The sequence below is a fragment of the Brachyhypopomus gauderio genome, chromosome 12, assembly GCF_052324685.1.
Source record: "Brachyhypopomus gauderio isolate BG-103 chromosome 12, BGAUD_0.2, whole genome shotgun sequence".
In the NCBI taxonomy this organism is placed as follows: Eukaryota; Metazoa; Chordata; class Actinopteri; order Gymnotiformes; family Hypopomidae; genus Brachyhypopomus; species Brachyhypopomus gauderio.
In genome coordinates, this window is record NC_135222.1 from 9,920,141 (window position 1) to 9,938,225 (window position 18,085).

At 41.9% G+C, this 18,085-nt stretch overlaps 2 protein-coding genes and 1 long non-coding RNA gene across 3 annotated transcripts; 1 reads left to right on the forward strand and 2 right to left on the reverse strand.

Moving 5' to 3' along the window:
• Positions 1–216: 216 nt before the first annotated feature.
• fth1a (ferritin, heavy polypeptide 1a) lies at positions 217–3,087 on the forward strand. Its single transcript, XM_077023050.1, has 5 exons — positions 217–487; positions 1,839–1,941; positions 2,040–2,186; positions 2,445–2,570; positions 2,672–3,087. Exons 2-5 carry the CDS (start codon positions 1,840–1,842, stop codon positions 2,828–2,830), a joined length of 534 nt encoding a protein of 177 aa, XP_076879165.1. The 5' UTR covers positions 217–487; position 1,839; the 3' UTR covers positions 2,831–3,087.
• A 1,359-nt stretch (positions 3,088–4,446) lies between these two features.
• LOC143527766 (serum amyloid A protein-like) lies at positions 4,447–6,095 on the reverse strand. The gene is made up of 3 exons (XM_077023051.1): positions 5,667–6,095; positions 5,424–5,562; positions 4,447–5,130 (listed from the first exon to the last, which is right to left on the reverse strand). The coding sequence occupies exons 1-3, from the start codon at positions 5,752–5,754 to the stop codon at positions 4,992–4,994; spliced, it is 366 nt and encodes a 121-aa protein (XP_076879166.1). The 5' UTR covers positions 5,755–6,095; the 3' UTR covers positions 4,447–4,991.
• Positions 6,096–9,729: 3,634 nt separating this feature from the next.
• LOC143527767 (uncharacterized) lies at positions 9,730–17,483 on the reverse strand. Its single transcript, XR_013134258.1, has 3 exons — positions 17,395–17,483; positions 17,154–17,289; positions 9,730–15,604 (listed from the first exon to the last, which is right to left on the reverse strand). It is a non-coding gene; the product is annotated as an uncharacterized LOC143527767 (long non-coding RNA).
• Between the last annotated feature and the right edge of the window lie 602 nt (positions 17,484–18,085).

The window sequence follows — 18,085 nt, forward strand, 5'->3', positions numbered from 1 at the left end:
CTTTAAGCGTGTGCAAAAGAGGGGAGTCAGTACAACACCGGCACCAAAACCTCGCAAGCATAAGTAACGCTTCGTAAATAAATTCCCGCATCTCCGTTTTATTGTACAGTACGTGACATGAGAATGAGCCGTCGGTGTGATTGGCGGAGCGCCGCAGTCCCGCCTCCCTCGGTGCACTGCGTCACGCCTACAAAGACCGCCGCATCACTCCAGCTAACATAACGACACAACCTTACGGACAGAGTGAGGGTTACCTGCTTCAACAGTGCTTGAACGGCAACCCAGCTTCTGTCTCTTCGACGCAATTAATTCGCTTTCTTAAAATCACATCTAAATTTCTATATTTCATCACATCAAATTTTGCTGGTCATTTAGAATTTACCTTGCAACGCAGTTTTTTCCCTAGAAATATCGTAAAGCCGTCGAGCGAAGTTGACTTGATCACTAGCGGACGAACTAGCTAATCCTCGCTTCCAGATCAACCAAGGTGAGTGTGATCCCGTCCACCCGCTCACGACACCTCGTACTGGGAGGGCCACGCCAACTGGTTGGATATGGAGTTTATGCGCAGTGGTGGCCTGCGATACGTGTCGTGTTCGTAGGCCTAGCTGCGCGCCCTTGGCCAGGTGGATGGGGGCTGGCAGGCTAAACCAGGCGCGTTGAAAACAAAGAGCGCCGGTCTGTGCTGGATAGACTCGACGGGTTCTTCACAATTATCGAGCCCGTTCGTCTGAAAAGCAGTTTTCACAGCAGTGTTACCGTTAAATTGAAGATTTTTTAAATCTATAAACGTCTTCAATGTAGGATTAAGTATATTTAGACTTAATATTTATATTTATTTACTTTTTATGTGTATCTACCTCACTGGTACATGGCTAAAATATATTTGATTTAAAGTATGTAAGTGTTGGGTCTGTGTTATTAACATGGGTTTACGGGCCTTTAAGAGCGAGCCTGTCCGTCCGTCTAGCTGCGTTCAGTTTTGAGTCTCGACTATGAATGTTTGCCAACCATGGACGTAGTTTTGATTTCACAAGTGGGGGGGACACAACCTGGGGTGGCGAACTGTTAAGCGGGGGGGGGGGGGGTGCTGCATGATCCTAGTGCTAGATTTGTCGCTATTTGGATATTGGTTTTTTTACCGTTAAAAAGTGGGGGGGACATGACTTTGTCACTACTTAAATATTTGGTTTTAACTGTAAAAACTGGGGGGGACCAAAACCGGCTTTTGAAAAAGTCCCCCCCCAAAACTACGTCCGTGTTGCCAACTACACACAAAAAGTCGTTTGAAATGTTGAGTGCGCCACGCATATCTAGTAGAGAGCATATCTAAACGGACCAGGCCATAGGGCTGTGTAGTTGGCTGCGCCCTTTTGTGCGATAAGGGGAGAAGATACGTGTGTGTGTGTGTGTGTGTGTCCTGATGCGCATTACCCGTACGTAATAGACTCATAGTTAGACATTTTGAGCTGATTCGGACGTGGGAGGGTGCGAGTATCAGCAATTAGGAACAGTCTTTTATATACTATCTAGTAATTTAAATATAAATGGAGAAAATGGTTCAAAGCTAATTATTCGTAATAAATCTTAGGTTTATATAGCCGGAAATTCAATCTCTCTCTCTATAAAGTTGAGTCACTACCATCGCTGCCGTCATTCTCTTGTGTCCGAGCTCTGAATGATTCAGGCAAAGTTGACCACGCAGTCGTGTCCATTCTATAATTGCTACGATCAAAGGCTTGTCCCATTATTGACTTTTGACCAAGCAGTCACCATGTAGCCATCTGTCCTAACAGCAGCAGAACATGTTTTACATTAGCTTTATTTGTCTATTACAGTATGGCTTCTCAGGTGAGACAGAACTTCCATCAGGACTGTGAGGCTGCCATCAACCGGCAGATCAACCTGGAGATGTATGCCTCTTATGTCTACCTGTCCATGGTAAGAGTTACATAGGAGGCACGTCATGGTGAGGGGAGAGATAATGATGTAAAGCTGCGACTCCTGGTGAGGCCGTTAATTGCTTCTGTCTGTTGCAGTCATTCTACTTTGACAGGGATGATCAGGCCCTCCACAACTTTGCGAAGTTTTTCCGCAAGCAGTCACACGAGGAACGAGAGCATGCTGAGAAACTGATGAAACTTCAGAACCAGAGGGGAGGGAGGATCTTCCTGCAAGACATCAAGGTGGGGGTGGGGACTTAGGGAGGGAGTGGACTGAACTTGCATGGAGATACCATGAGTTGGCTTGGGTGGAGTTCTTATCGCTAAGTGCCAATAATGCTGAACTTGAATGAGCAAATGAAAGCGAGAAGGAAGTACAAAGGCAGAGAGGAAGATACAATTACAGTGCCTGTAGTGCTGGTCTAACAAGTACTGCTGTTTATAGTGATTCCAGATTGGTTAAGGGATCCTGAGTTTATTTGTAACTCTTGTTTGAGGCAGAAACCTGAGCGTGATGAGTGGGGCAGTGGGGTGGAAGCTCTGGACTGTGCCCTGCAGCTGGAGAAGAGTGTCAACCAATCTCTGTTGGACATGCACAAGGTTGCTGCCGACCACAACGATCCTCACGTAAGCTGGCTTTTATGTGTATTTATAGTCTTTATAGAAACGGAGTACTGTTGCAAGCCACTATAAGCAAAGGCTGGGACTCATCTTCCTTTTCTTTACAGATGTGTGACTTCATTGAGACGCACTACCTGGATGAGCAGGTGAAGTCAATCAAAGAGCTGGCTGACTGGGTGACCAACCTGCGGCGTATGGGCGCACCCCAGAATGGCATGGCCGAGTACCTGTTCGACAAGCACACACTGGGCAGTGAGAGCAGCTAAAGCTCCTCCCATCAGCTGTTGGTCCTCCTTATCCCAATCAATCTCTATATTCCATCCTACATGTTTCCTCAGGGTGTCTGGTGTTCCTCAGTGGTCCCTATTAAGGGCTTGATTCTTTTAGATTGCGCTCAAAATAACTAATTCTGATTATGCCTTTGCTCTTCGCCCTGTGATTGACGCTTGTGTGTAGGCACTGCATGGTACTACTGCTATTGTATTTTAACCAAATAAAATGGTAACCTCTGGGTTCTGAACAAGTGTGATGTCTCTCTGTGCTAGTCAGGACTTTCTGGACTTTAAATGTAATTCTCAATTAAGTTTTCTCCCCCAGTTACATTGTCTCAAACAGCTATGCAAGAGCTTACGATGATGGGAGTAAATGGTTTCATTACCCTCAAAATTACTAGTACAGTAAAGTTGCCAATGAAGGAAACCTGAATGCTTTGGGTTGAAAGTGTTGTTCAACCCTTTTAGATCAGAATGAAGACACATACTGACAAGCAAATCGGCTTAGCTCCAGGTGTGAAGGTAATGTTTACACTAGTTGTTTTGGATGGAGCAATGTGATTGTATAGGTGTACTGGCTCTTGTTTAGTCAAATGAGGGAAGACAGAAGTAGGCTACATGTTGGTTTTTATGCCTGAAGTTCCAGCACTGGGCAAATGTAAATGACCTTTAGGCACATTTTATGTAATAGTGCAGATAACCTGTCCAGTAAAAGCTGAGATTTGATTTTACACTACAAAGATAAAATGGAACCTTTTAAATACACAGAATAGGGAAGTGAAAGATTTCTGTTTTTGATTAACACCTGTTATGTAAAAAAAAAAAAAAAAAACTGATGGGAATTGAAAGCATGGCCATTTCCTTTATAGCTATTTTGACAATGAAAAACATTTCAGCCAGTCCAGAAAGCCCTTTGCTAAGGACGCTTATCTTGAATGTGTTGAATTAAATGTTCAGCTTATCTTCATGTCTAAATCTATTTTAGAGTTTGGTTCCAAAGCCATGTTGCTAGCTAGCTTGCTAACAGTAAGTAGGAGCTTTGATTTGCTTTGACAAAGGCCGCATGATACCCACATACCCTATAGGTTCCAGAGTAACATTTCATTTACATTTCGCTCATCAAAACCAAATTTAAATTTGCTATCCATATTATGTGAGTAGTCTTCTCTATGGCCATCTGATGCGTGATCATGGGGTTTAGTCAAAGTGTGTATGGATGACCTTGTCTGTAGATTTTTCTCAGACATACCCATTGCCATGTCACTACTATGACGCATTCTAAGTATGAGACAGGTTGGACCTGACATGAAGCACGTCCACAGATGATGGCATACACTGTCATCACACATCAGTCATACAATTGCTCAGCAAAATCAGCCAGGTTAACAACACCCAAACTAACTACTGCCCCCATCTGCCTGAATATGATAGCTGTTGTTATTTACTGCTGTTCACTGTTGAATGTATACGAAAGCTGTAATAATGGCTGAGGTGTCAGTTTTCCAAAGTTTTATTCACTGTCCCGCTCTGACTTTCCGGTAGTGCCCCCCCCCCCCCCCCCCCCCCCCCACACACACACACACACCCACACACGGATTCAGTTACAACCATTTACAGGAAATTGACGGACTGATCGATTTAGTGTACTGTTCTGAGTGGAACTACATTAACATGAGGTTTCAGTAGCTAGTTTAGGAGTCAGTACTCAGCTCAGTGGCAGGCCCTTGCAGTAATGCAGTAATAAGGAAGATACAAAGTACAGGTACATTTGATCCCAGAGATAAAATGCTCATTTTATGACACGGTGGCCCTGTTTCTACTGAACCACATATGACAAAGACCTTAAGTCCATGGCATAGGTTGAGAAGTCTGCTTCACTTCTCTGCTTCATTAAAATCTTTATGCCCCATTTTCACATTGGTAAAGAAATAAATAAAGAAAAGCTGAATATGAATTAATTTAGTTTTATTTCGTTTTTAGCCAAAAGAAAACTTGCTTTATTGTATCCAAGCCACAAACACTCTGTAGTCAACATAGCAGAAGCATAAAGCAGAGGCATGAAGCTATAACAGTTTTGAAATCAAGCATTATGTAACAGATAATTTCATAGGTTTGAGTCAGCAGGGTTCGTTGTTGCCTTAATCATACTTTGAGTCTAGTATTTGCTGGGGAGTCCTCGGGGTCTATAGACATTAGGGTCTCCGCCATTATGCCCCCAGCGATTGGCTGCCTGGTCAGCTGCTTCATCCTCGTTGCCATGGCGGGTGATTCTCTGTGCCAATTCTCTCGCATCACTGCTCAGAAAAAAAAAACATTCAGACATCAGATACACATATTTGAGACAACAGATTTATGATTTTTAGTGCATCAAATATGTGGATGTGAAACAAAAATAAAAGGAAAGTTTTGATGAACTGTAGGAAATTTTAATGTAAAAATTTACAAACCAGCAAAAAGCTTGAGAATCATGATATGCAAGGTTGAAATATTTATTCATGTCATATCAGATGCTTGCACGTGATCTTCAGCTAAATTTGTTTCATGCCAATGCCTGCAAATCCCAAAATAATTACCCACAATTACCCACCTGATCACCTTGGCAGCCAATCTGCCTCCAGGGCCCCTCTGTGCAGCATCATAGTTTCCACGTGCATGGAAATACTGGTCTGCGCCTATCCAGTTGGCCTCCTTCATGTCTTTGTAGGCACGTTTCATGTCTTCAGCACCTGAAATAGTACATATTAAACAGAATTAGAATATCAGCATGAACATTTCAAATAAATGTAATGCAAAATTAGCAATAATTAACTTAGAAGGTACAGTAAGATACCTTGAGCCACTTCGAGAGGAAAACGGTACCATTGGGCATCAGCCCCCACCACCATTACCAGCACGAGTGCAGCTAGAACCAGCTTCATGTCTGCTGACTTGCACAGGTCACTTACAAGGTCCTCAGTACTAAGCCTGCACTAGAGATAAAACTTTAATTCTCTCTGTCTGTCAGATATTTCTGAAGACACATTCCTAACTTTTTGTTGTGGTTTATATAGACCCATAAAACAGAAGTGGGTTGGGCATGTATTTTTTTAAATGGAATGTGAAGGAAATCCTAAATTAAGCAACCACTGATGGGAACTGTGGTGCATGAAATACCAAAGTACAGGTAGCAGCAGCCAGTCCTCTACACGTGTGTATAGGAATAATACATTTACAAGCTTGTAGTGAATGCATAATGAATGAATGAATGAATGAATGAATAATGAATGCATGAGCTCCAAGACATTCCCTTAAAGCACTTCTTATATATAGTCCATACTGTATATATGTATAATACACACATGCATAGAGCCACCAGCCTCTTTATTACATACATCTTGCTAGTACCGGGTTAGACCCTCTTTTGTCTTAATTCTTTGTGGCAAATAATTAACAAGGTACTGAAAACAATTTGGTCCATGATAGCATCATGCAGTTGTTATACATTTGTTGATTTATGCGGAAATCCCATTAGATCAGCAGTTTCTGAAACACGCATATAGCACTAACATGCCACGTTCAAAGTTACCTTTCTTCCCAGTTCTGATACACTTCAGAGGAATGTATTGCCCATGTTTACATGGCTACATGCATTTAGTTGCTACTATGTGATTGTCTGATTAGATATTTGTGTTAACAGTTGTACCCAATAAAGTGGCCGGCAAATATATATACAGGATACATCATCGTGCAAAAGTCTGTAAAATGTACTGAAAACAGGAACACAGGAAAACACCACGAGGTGGCGGCGACTACACAATGTTACAGGCCAAGTGCAGTCCTTCATGGCAACATCATTCCAACAGTTGTCAATCCAATCAAGCTTCTGTGGAATGTTCTGGAAAAACAACTGTGATCTATAGAGAACCTACCTTAATGGACTTACAGGACTTAATAGATCTGCTGCTAAAATTTTTATGACTGATACCACAAGACACCTTCAATGTTTTGGTGGCATGAAGGAGATCTACACAAAATTAGGCTTTAATGTTAAATTTAGGTTTTAATGTTTTTAATGATTAATGTGTATTTTTGTCATTTCTATTTACGTCACATACTCCACACAAAGCCCACAACCTTCTGAGGCCACAGCACCTCCAAGAGACTCTACCACCTGTGACAGACACACCCAGTGCCCAGAATACTAATTATTCTGTCCCCAATTTCCACGACCTTTCAATATCCTTCTTATACCACATTCACCCTCTTTACCATTGTGAAGTGTTGTTCCCTATGTGGCATACCGAGCGTTTCCCTGTTAAATTTGCCTACTTGTGTTCTAACATCTGCTTTCCTCCTAGATCTTATTCTCAGCCTGACTCTTTGGATTATCACAGGCTCTGTCTAGCTTGTTTGACCTTGGACTGTCGCTATCCTGCTGTACAGCTACCATTGTGGGACTTATCGAGCCTGTGTCTGTTTAAAAAACCTACTCACTGCTGCAACTGGATCCCATTTTGTCATTTCCTGGTTACGTTGTTACAATTTATAAAGGTTTATATTGTACTATAATCCATATCTATCCATCCATCCATTATCTGTACCACTTAATCCCGCTAGTTGGGGTCACGGGGGGCTGGATCCAATCCCAGCATCTCCAGGCGAAGGCAGGGTACACCATGGGCAGGTCGCCAGTCCACCACATGGCCAACACACACACACCTATGGGCAATCTAAAGTGATCAATCAACCTAACATGCATGTTTGTGGACTGTGGAAGGAAACCGGAGTACCCGGAGAAAACCCACACAGGCACAAGGAGAACATGCAAACTCCACACAGAGCATACATAACTGGTTCCTATCTGTAAGAGAAACATATACAGATACGTAAGAGAAACCATAACTGGTTCCTATCTGTAAGAGAAACCCGATTTTGGCCTGGCCAACATCATAGCCCTCAAATCCAACTGGAAACATGACAAATGCAGTGGTGCGCACAGGTGAAATGGTTCAGAGGGGCAATTTCAGAGGCCTGCTGTATTCCTCTACAGTCTTGGGCCAGGCAAAACTCAAATGCTCCATACATAACAGGTTTCTATGTATGAGTGAAACCTTATTTTGTCCTGGCCTGACATCATTTTAGCTCTCAGATCTATCTGGAAACATGGCACATGCTGTGGTAGATACAGGTCCAATGATTCAGATGGGCATTTTCTGAGGCCTGCTGTATGCCTCTAAGGTCTTGGGCCAGGCAAAACTCCAATGCTCCATACATAACAGGTTCCTATGTATGAGTGAAACCTGATTTTGTCCTGGCCCGACACCACTTTAGCCCTCAAATCTAACTGGAAACATGACACATGCAGTGGTGCGCACAGATGAAATTGTTCAGGTTGATTTCAGAGGCTTCCTGTATACCTTTAAGGTGCCAGGCCAGGCAAATAACATATGCATCATACATAACAGGTTCCTATGTGTAAGAGAAACCTGGTTTGAGCCTGGCCCGACATCACTTTAGCCCTCAGATCTAACTGGCACTATGACATGTTGAATATTGTTGCGCCCAGGTCACATGATTCAGGAGGTCAAATTCAGAGGCTTGCCTAGGCTTGTATGTCTAAGGTGTCACACCAGGCAAAACTCATATGAATCATACATAACAGGTGCCTGTCTGTACGACAAACCTGATTTTAGCCTACTACAGGCCAGCATCGGTGGCCTAAATGATTTCAGACCAGTCGCCCTAACACTAGTTGTCAAGAAGTGTTTTGAGAAAATGGTGAGACATCAAATCAGGTCTTGCCTCCCAGTTACCCTCGACCCACTTCAGTTTGCATACAGAGCAAACAGATCAACAGAAGATTCCATAGCAACAGCGCTCCATGCCACCATCTCCCACCTGGAACTGCAGGGGCACTATACCAGGCTGCTCTTCGTTGATTTTAGCTCTGCTTTCAACACCAAACATCCAGACAGACTGATTGTCAAATGAATGGACATTGGTCTACCTTACACCATCTGCAGTTGGAAGAAGCTTCCTCTCAGACCATGTGCAGAGAGTAAGAGTTGGCTCACATCTCTCCACAGCTCTCAGCATTAACACAGGGCTGTGTGCTGAGCCCACACCTCTACACTCTGTATACCTATGACTGTGTCAGCAGCTACTCAGACAACGTCACAATCAAGTTTGTTGATGACACCACTCTGGTCAGACTGATCTCTGATGGCAATGAAACGGCACACAGGGAGGAGGTTTAAAGGCTAGTGGAGTGGTGCTCAGAGAACAACTTGGTCATCAACACCTCCAAGACTAAAGAACTGATTGTAGATTTCAGAAGGAGGAAGCCCAACTTGCAGCCAATTCACATTGATGGACAGTGTGTGGAGAGCGTGTCTAGCTTCAAGTTCCTGGGGGTGTATATGGATGCAGATCTCCAATGGGGTTCTAACACCTCAGCGCTAGTGAAGAAGGCCCAGCAGCGTCTCTATTTCCTAAGGACCCTTTAAAAGCTGAACCTGGAAAAGAAGCTGTTGACTGTCTTCTACCGCTGCTCCGTTGAGAGCGTTATGACGTACTGCATCTCTGTGTGGTTCACCAGTTGTACTATAGCACACAAAAAGGCCATACAGAGGGTCATCATCAAGGTGCAGAAGGTTATTGTACACTCCCTCCCCTCCCTGGAAGACCTCTACAGAACTCGCTGTCTCAGGAGGGCTTACACAATCACCAAGGACAGTACACACCCAGGACATAGGATGTTTGAACTGCTGCCCTTGGGCAGATGTTACCGACACCTCAAAACAAGGACAAACCGTTTGAGGGACAGTTTTTATAACGGCCCTGTTAAACAAAGACTACACAGTTCACCGGTAGGCAGATGTTTTGTCTACCTAAAGGGACAAGTGCAATAACCTATGCTGCTATAATATAATATAATGTGCAATAACTGATGCTGCAAATGTTAATTTCTTCACTTAGTGAAGAGAAAGTTTAGTCTGTAAAGAGGAGAGCTTCGTTAATTTATACTTATGCCTGTATAGTAAATAGTAGCTCTTAATCTGTTATTTACTTTGTTTATATTTAAAATTTTTCTATTTTCTATTTGCACCAAGATGGGGAGGGGGGCTGTAAACCAATTTTGTTGCACAATGTACAAGTACAATGTGTAATGACAATAAAGGTTCATTTCATTTAATATATTATTGGATGTTACATTATAGTGCCACACAAATTTTCTGTAAATACAAAAGTATTGTAGACAATACAAAGTGGGTCCAATGGTTAAAATACAAAACTGTATGTGTTATTTTGTGTCTGTCCTGTTTTTTGTGTTTTTACAATTTTGCTCCTAAATCCTTTTGCAATGTTAGAATGTGTGCCATGTGTTCCTCCTCAAAAAGGAGAAGTAGGAATTTCCCCAGGCAAATGGTCTATGAAGGATTGCATGATGGAGAAATATGAACAGACAATAGAATAGAATAGAACAGTAATTTTGCTTTAATGTTTTTTTGCTTAATTAAGACTGCATAATAAATCAGCATCTCTTGGAAGCTCACTGCAAGGACACAATAAGCAATTGCTATAGTAATGTATAGTAAGTCATTTGCTGTGTTAGTCTAGATCATGCAACTGTCCAATGTAACCATAAATATGCTATCATGCATATTTCTTTAAACAGTGAATACATTGAGTTTTTGTGCAATGTTTATCCAAACTTTAACAATGCTCTCATGCTCCAACATCATTATTGTCATTTTTATTCCTCAACAAAGCCACATAAGGGAATATCAAAAGTGTTTAAAAATGTTAAAATGTTGAAAATGTCAAGTACACCTACTGCTAAAGGCCTGGGGTCAAACTTAAAATTAACAAATAAATGAAATATCCAGAATCTGTACAGATTAGTGACTGTCTGTCTAGATGTGGGTGTACACAGTTTAGTTTTAGTGTTTCACTACACACGTTATCCATGCACACCCAGGTCAGTACATGAAGAGCTTGATAACTGTCTGAAGAGTTGAACAGTCCTGGAAGGCCACTTGCAAAATATGTCACAGCCTTTTCCCTGTTTTAAATCATATTAAGAGGATGAACTGAGTGCCGGAAGAGGAACAGGAGCACATTAATGTGTATAATACTGTCTCCTGATCTGGAATGAATGACCAAAAAACAGGTTCAGGGCTTCAGTAGCTAAACTTTATGTAACCATAAAAATGTGCAACTGCATTTTGCTGTGAATATGAATATGAAAGGAAGGTGTTTTAAGAGGGAAATGAAGGAGATTGGAATTCCAAACACGTGGACGTGATCAGAGAACCTAAGTGATCCTTAGTGTTTCCACTCATCTGGGCAACTCAAGTCATATCAATCTAGACTCCTAAGTCTTTGAAAGTGGAGAAATATTGTTTCAAATACACTCCTGATCCAAATGTTAAGACAAGTTAAATAATTGCAAGAATTTGCCTTTTGCCTTTAGTGTAGCTGGGTCAAAGATATGTGCACTGTTGGTGATGGGGCCTTTAGTGTAGCTGGGTCAAAGTTATGGACCTGTTTGCCGCTTGAGTTACGTGCTTGCCCATATATCACTGTATTCAAAGCACATCTAAAAACCCATCTTTTTCAGTTGGCTTATGGCTGAGCCTAAATTGTTTTATTTGTATTTTTCTATTTTCTTTTATTGCTCCTGTCTATCTTCTATTTAACTTAAATTAAATTTCATTTATTTTGCTTTTTGTTTGCTTTTATTGTGCTATTTACTTGCGTGTTTTGAAAGGCGCTTATTCACTAAATTATTATTATTATTATTATTATTAATAATAATAATAATAATAATAATAATAATAATTTGAGCAGGCAATTCATAGAAAACAATTGAAATGTCAGCTGATCAAAAGTTTAAGACCACAGCTCAGAAAAACTCCAAACCCCCTCAAATCAGAAATCAAAGTGTTCAAACTGAACTCAGTACTGTAATACGTATAGGATATGTAGAGTGGGGCAGAACTTATATGTCTTATGAGGGAGCAGCACGATATTATTAAGTGCCGATGGTTTCAGCTGCAAGGGGTAGCAGGAGACCGATAGTCATCCAGTGTGTGAACATGAATATGAATGATGTGAATCTATAGGTGTACTGGCTCTTGTTTAGTCAAATGAGGGAAGACAGAAGTAGGCTACATGTTGGTTTTTATGACTGATGTTCCAGCACTGGGCAGACATAAATTACCTTTAGGCACATTTATGTAATAATGAATTCAGATAACTTCTCGAGTCCAGTAAAAGCTGAGATTTGATTTCACATTCATAAGGGAACATGGAACCTTTATAAAACACAGAATAGGGAAGTGAGAGATGATACAAAACAGATTTGCTTTTGATATGTAAAAAAAAAAAAAAAAAAAACCTGATTGATGGGAATTGAAAGCATGGCCATTTCCTTTATAGCTATTTTGACACTGAAAAACATTTCAGCCAGTCCAGAAAGCCCTTTGCTAAGGACGCTTATCTTGAATGTGTTGAATTAAATGTTCCGCTTATCTTCATGTCTAAAACCTATTTTAGAGTTTGGTTCCAAAGCCATGTTGCTAGCTAGCTTGCTAACAGTAAGTAGGAGCTTTGATTTGCTTTGACAAAGGCCGCATGATTGAAATTGTCCGATTTCAGAAAAAATACAAACCTTTTTCCTGTCTTGTTTTATTGTAGTATTTTCTGTTTTCCCTATGATGTGTTCCCTTTTAACAGCAGCCTAGCTAAAAAGGCAGAACCAGAAGGCAACACAGATTTGGAAGCATTCTGAGACATTGGCATCCATCCACTACGCCGTCAACAAACTTGAGTGACCATGTGCACTGACAGGACGACAACACCAGCGCCCCAGTTTACCATAAAACCTTTAGCCCATGAACCCCTGGATTGGTACCTTTATCTAAAGGGGCACATAAATTACCAAACGCTAGGTCAGAGTCGAGTATGTCGGTGAGATTTTTGGCTACTGAGCCAGGTGTAATGGGGTAGTCTGCGAGATTTAGCATTAGATCTTTTTTCTGTCTTGCAACCTTTGGGCCCAGAAGGAGAACCCCCATTTTGTCACCATTAATTGAATTGAATTGAACCTCTTTATTCGCCAGCAGTGGCAGAGCTAGACTTTTATCCTTGGGGTGGCCAGAGGGTGGCCAAAGCTATTTTAGGGGGTCAGACTATGATAATGTATATTTACGAAAAGCATTCAATTGCAATCAAAATCTGTAAATGTTATACTTTTCATATCAAGTACATCTTAAGCACACAGGAGATCAGATTTGTGTATGAAATTTGCAGTTTTTTAACAATGTGCAAAATGTACAACATGTAAAAGTAAAAACAGACGTGCTACTTCTGGCATATCTTACAATCCAAATATACGAAATAGGAAAGTTGCTTTCAGCATTCCCTCGATCATTGAGTGACTGTTTTTGAAATAATTAATTGCACTTGAGCACATATTTTCAGTAACTTACATCACTGATACGGTCACACAAACTTAAGTCGGGGCAAAGAAACTACTGTAGATGTAATGTGTAGTATAATATTATTTTTCCTAGAAAAGTGTCTTTTTTTACTATTTATTTATGTACAATATGTAAAATTATTTAATTCATTCATAATATTACCCGCACCTACAAAGTAAAAAAAAAGGAAAATGTTTTATAAGCTGCACCGGGCTAAAAGCCACATATACCTACTGAACTGAACACATTTAACTGAACTGAGTTTCCCAAAACGTTCTTAGCGCTAAGTACTTCGTAACCTCGTATGAAATGTACGGGCTTCCAATGTGCGGGCTTCCACAGCGTCTTGGCCCACTGACCGCGCCGTGTCCCTTTGGCGGTACCGGGATCACCGACGCGTCAGCCCTCGACGTCTCCATCGGCTCCTCCTCCTCCAAAACACTCCAGGGACATGGGTTCCTCCGAAGCGGGGTAGCACGACCAGCTCATGCTGCTCCTCACTGACGGGGAACGCGAGACCTCCATGCCGGGCGGACACCCCTTCTCCTTCAGCACGGTGTCCGCCGAGCCCACCGAGACGCTGTCCTCTCCCCCGCTCCCGCTGTTGAACCCAGAAAGGGTCGAGCGAACAGACAGAGGTGGACTGGCGCTGTCCCTCCCCCCGTAACACACCGTCGTCTCGGAGTACAGGGACAGAGGGGGACTAACGTTCTCCCCCTCTCCGTAGTACACCGTAGACTTGGAGTGTACGGATGGGGGAGGGCTGACGTCATCCTCTGCCTTCTCGGGGCGCTCGTTGGCGTCGGAGCAGACCGTTGGAGTGGGGCTGGTCTCTTGCTCCTCATCCGACGTCTGGGGAGCCTCTGACGTGGGGGAAGGGCAACTAGCTTCGCCCTCACTCTCACCATCAGAAAACACGGAGGGGGGGGACTCTCTTCCTCTCCGGGTCTCTCACTCCCGACCTCGTGCTCAGGAGGAGTGAGGGCAAGGGCGCCTACGCTCACCACTAGGGGCTCACTGGTCTCCTCCTCCTCGGAGAGGACCAGGAGCTGAGCGCTGTCTTCCTCCTCAATACTGCTACCCACAGCCATGGGTGGCAGCTCCAGGGACGCGTGGGGGTGTCTCTCCTCCCATGCGCGTACCGCGGATCGGCGGAAATGTTCCGCAACACTCCGGACATCTTGAAATGGATTTCACCTGCGGCAAGCAGCGACCTACGCTACACTGTAAAAACGAAAAAGTTGAAAAAACTCAAAATTTCAAGGCAACTTACTGCACTCAATTTTTTAGTTTTGATCCCAACTCAAACTCTTAAGTTTTTAAGAAATTCACTCACAGTTGAGCCAACTTATTATTTCTTGTTCCAAACGTCTGTATGTATGAAAATGTGAGTATTTTGGTTGAAATACTACCTTTGTTGCAGAAAGGTATAATAAACGTGTTAATTTAACCGTTTTGTCATTTGTCTTATATGACCCAACTTCAGTTAGCTATTCTTAGTATTGAATTTAGAAATTTATGTACATGTGAAAGATACATTATCTGAAAAAGATATTGTAGCGTCGGGCCAATGGGGGGGTACCAGAGGGTGACGTCATTACCCATGAGCCCTTGCGGCTCTGGCCCTGTTATGTGTATTATGTGGTGTTTATGTCTGTATAGTGTTTTAATGATTATTAATTGTGTGTTATTGGTTAAGTCACCCGATCCATTTTTTTATGTACATGTGCATTATCCGAATTACCCCTCCATGTATGTGTAATGTTGCCGTCTTCATGACCTCCCCATGTTCAAGGCCAAGTTATTGAAGATCTCTAGTTTAATCTAATTGTGTCAATTTTCTTGCGAGGTGAGAATAAAACCCCTGTTCTTGATAAGAATGGACGTGTCTGCAGCTTCTTTCTCCTACACCACAATATAATAAGTTGGTTCAACTGTGAGTGAATTTCTTAAAAACTTAAGAGTTTGAGTTGGGATCAAAACTCAAAAATTGAGTGCAGTAAGTTGCCTTGAAATTTTGAGTTTTCTCAACTTTTTCTTTTTTACAGTGTAGTGGCACACTCATTGACTAGAAATGTTGAAGTTGGCACTCCATGTCTCAAAGGTTGCTGACCCCTGTTCTATAGTTATAGTTATAGTTCTAATTCCAGGCCAAGTAGTCACAGTCCCTTCAATGCAGATGGTGAGCCTCAGGTAGGAGTTTGCATCAGCACGTCCTCTTGTGGCAATGACACATCCAACCCCGGCATCAGCACATCCACTGGCAACCCAGACCATCTCCTAGGTGATTGTATAGAATCGTCTTAGGTAGAAGCATGCAAAAAAGATATAAAATACAGGTTGAATATCAATTTAACTACTGATTTAAACCAGGGGTGTCAAACTCATTTTCAACACGGGCCACATCAGCATAATCGTTGCCCACAGAGGGCCATATGTAACTTATAAATGTAACTACTTCTTAATATTAAATAACTTTGGATTCATTACTTATTCAAGTTACATGTATTACATATATATTTGCATAGATGTAAAAATATGTTTGCTTGTTGTTCTGTTATTATAACATAACTCCTTTAAATGTGTTAGGTTATGAAACCCACATTACTCCATCAATCAACAATGAAACTAGTGAATAAAGAAAAACAACAAAGATATTGCATATACTTTGTTCAAAACTTAAAAAATAAAATAGGCTAACTGTGAAAATAGCAATTGTGCTTCAAAAACACTACCTCTGAAAAAGACTTTGAAGCATGCGTGATTTATTCCGTTACAACAAAGTAAGCAAAGCTTTTCCTGCTGCATTGTTTGTGGTTGTGAACACATTCTATTGCGATCAGTTTTCTTTGTAATTCTTTGGCAATTTGTTGTTTTTTCTTGATGCCTAAATTTGGCATACTTTTGGCTCCATGTTTTGTCTGAAAATGCTGACGATGATTGTACTTTTTGACAACCGCCACCGCTTCATAACACATACTGGTTTTTCTCCTTGAAGCACAAACATGCATTCGCTTTCCCATCTTTCTTGAAACCCTTAAATCTGCACCGATTTTTCTCTTCCTGAACATTTTGGGATCATTATTTATATTTCTCAATTACACTTATTGGGAAAATTGGATTGATGTGGAAACACTGCAGTGTTTCGAGATGCCTTCACTTTGCGGGTAACATAAGTGTGGGAAATGTAGTTTTTGGTACTGCACTTATTTTACTTATTTTTTAATTAGGCTTTTTAAGCTCTCGCGGGCCACATAAAATGATGCGGCAGGCCACTTTTAGCCTGCGTGCCTTGAGTTTGACACCTGTGAATTAAACATACATAGCTCACGTGGCAGTGATTAGCATGTGGCTCTGGCACAGCAGCATAACTAAAGGGAGGGGTTCAGAGGTGATCACAGTCATGAGGGCTCACTGAGACAGTGCTTTCCAGTCAAGTCATTGTCACAACTAGAGTGATTCCATGACACAGCTGGATGACAGCACCAACATCTCAGATTACCAGAAGTCTCAATGACTGGGGCCCCCGAGCTCCACACCTTCACATGTAGAATATTAATTGAAGGCTTGATTAATTGAAGTCTCCTTAGATATAATGTCTCTGGTAAACATGTGACAAATCAGTATTCAGGTGACAGAGACCTCTAGTGACTAATCCTGGGACTGGTGATAGTCAGTGGGGACTGAGACCTCTGGTGGTGAAATTTTAATGTAAAAATTTACAAAACAACAAAAAGTTCTACAATCATGATTTATCCATGTCACATCAGATATCTTGCACGTGATCCTCAGCTAAATTTGTTTTATGCCAATGCCTGTGGATCCCAAAACATTTACCCACAATTACCCACCTGATCACCGTGGCAGCACATCTGCCTCCAGGGCCCCTCTGTGCAGCTTCATAGTTTCCACGTGCATGGAAATACTGGTCTGCGCCTATCCAGTTGGCCCTCATGTCTCTGTAGGCACGTCTCATGTCTCCAGCACCTGAAATAGTACATATTAAAGATTCAGAGAATCACCTAACTAACTACCTTTTAGAAGTTTAAGGATAAGAAGAACTAGCTTTTTTGCAGTTAGTCCTTTACCGACCAGGCGGTTGGTTCTTTTTATTTATTTTTTACTGTAGGCGGGACATGCAGTAATACAGCCGCCATGTTGAAGCTTTCCCGTAATGTTGTTTTGCCAGTCTCCTCATATAGAATGTCTGGTAAACATGGTGACAAATCAGTATTCAGGCGATAGAGACCTCTAGTGACTAATCCTGGGACTGCTGATAGTCAGTGGGGAATGAGACCTCTGGTGGTCAGTGCTGGGATTGCTGAAATTGACTCATATCAAAAAGTACACGCCACATTTTTATAGAAAGTGCAACCCTACAGCTTATGCCACTACCTTGTAAGTAAACATCTGTCATGTCTGTTTTTTTTGTGGTTTTGCAATCACACTATGGGGAGTCCAGATGTCGGGTAGAGGGGGTAAAAAGCCCCACCCATACCCGGTTATAATCTCTGGATTGCTTTGCACATTTTGGAAAGTCCATGCCCAGCCTACTGCTGGATGAACATCAGCAGCAGGGCCAACTTTAGGCTGCAATGTGCCCAAGGCCAAAAATAAATTCTGCGCCCCCCTTGTCGTCCTGTCCTTTTGCACCTGCACTTTTCAGTCTAAAGTAAAAAACAACAAGCCAACAACTGTTGAGTTCAGTTCCATTCAGGAGTTCGGAACTGCAGAACACTAAACAAATTTACACAATACAGTAAATGTAAATTTCTCACAGACA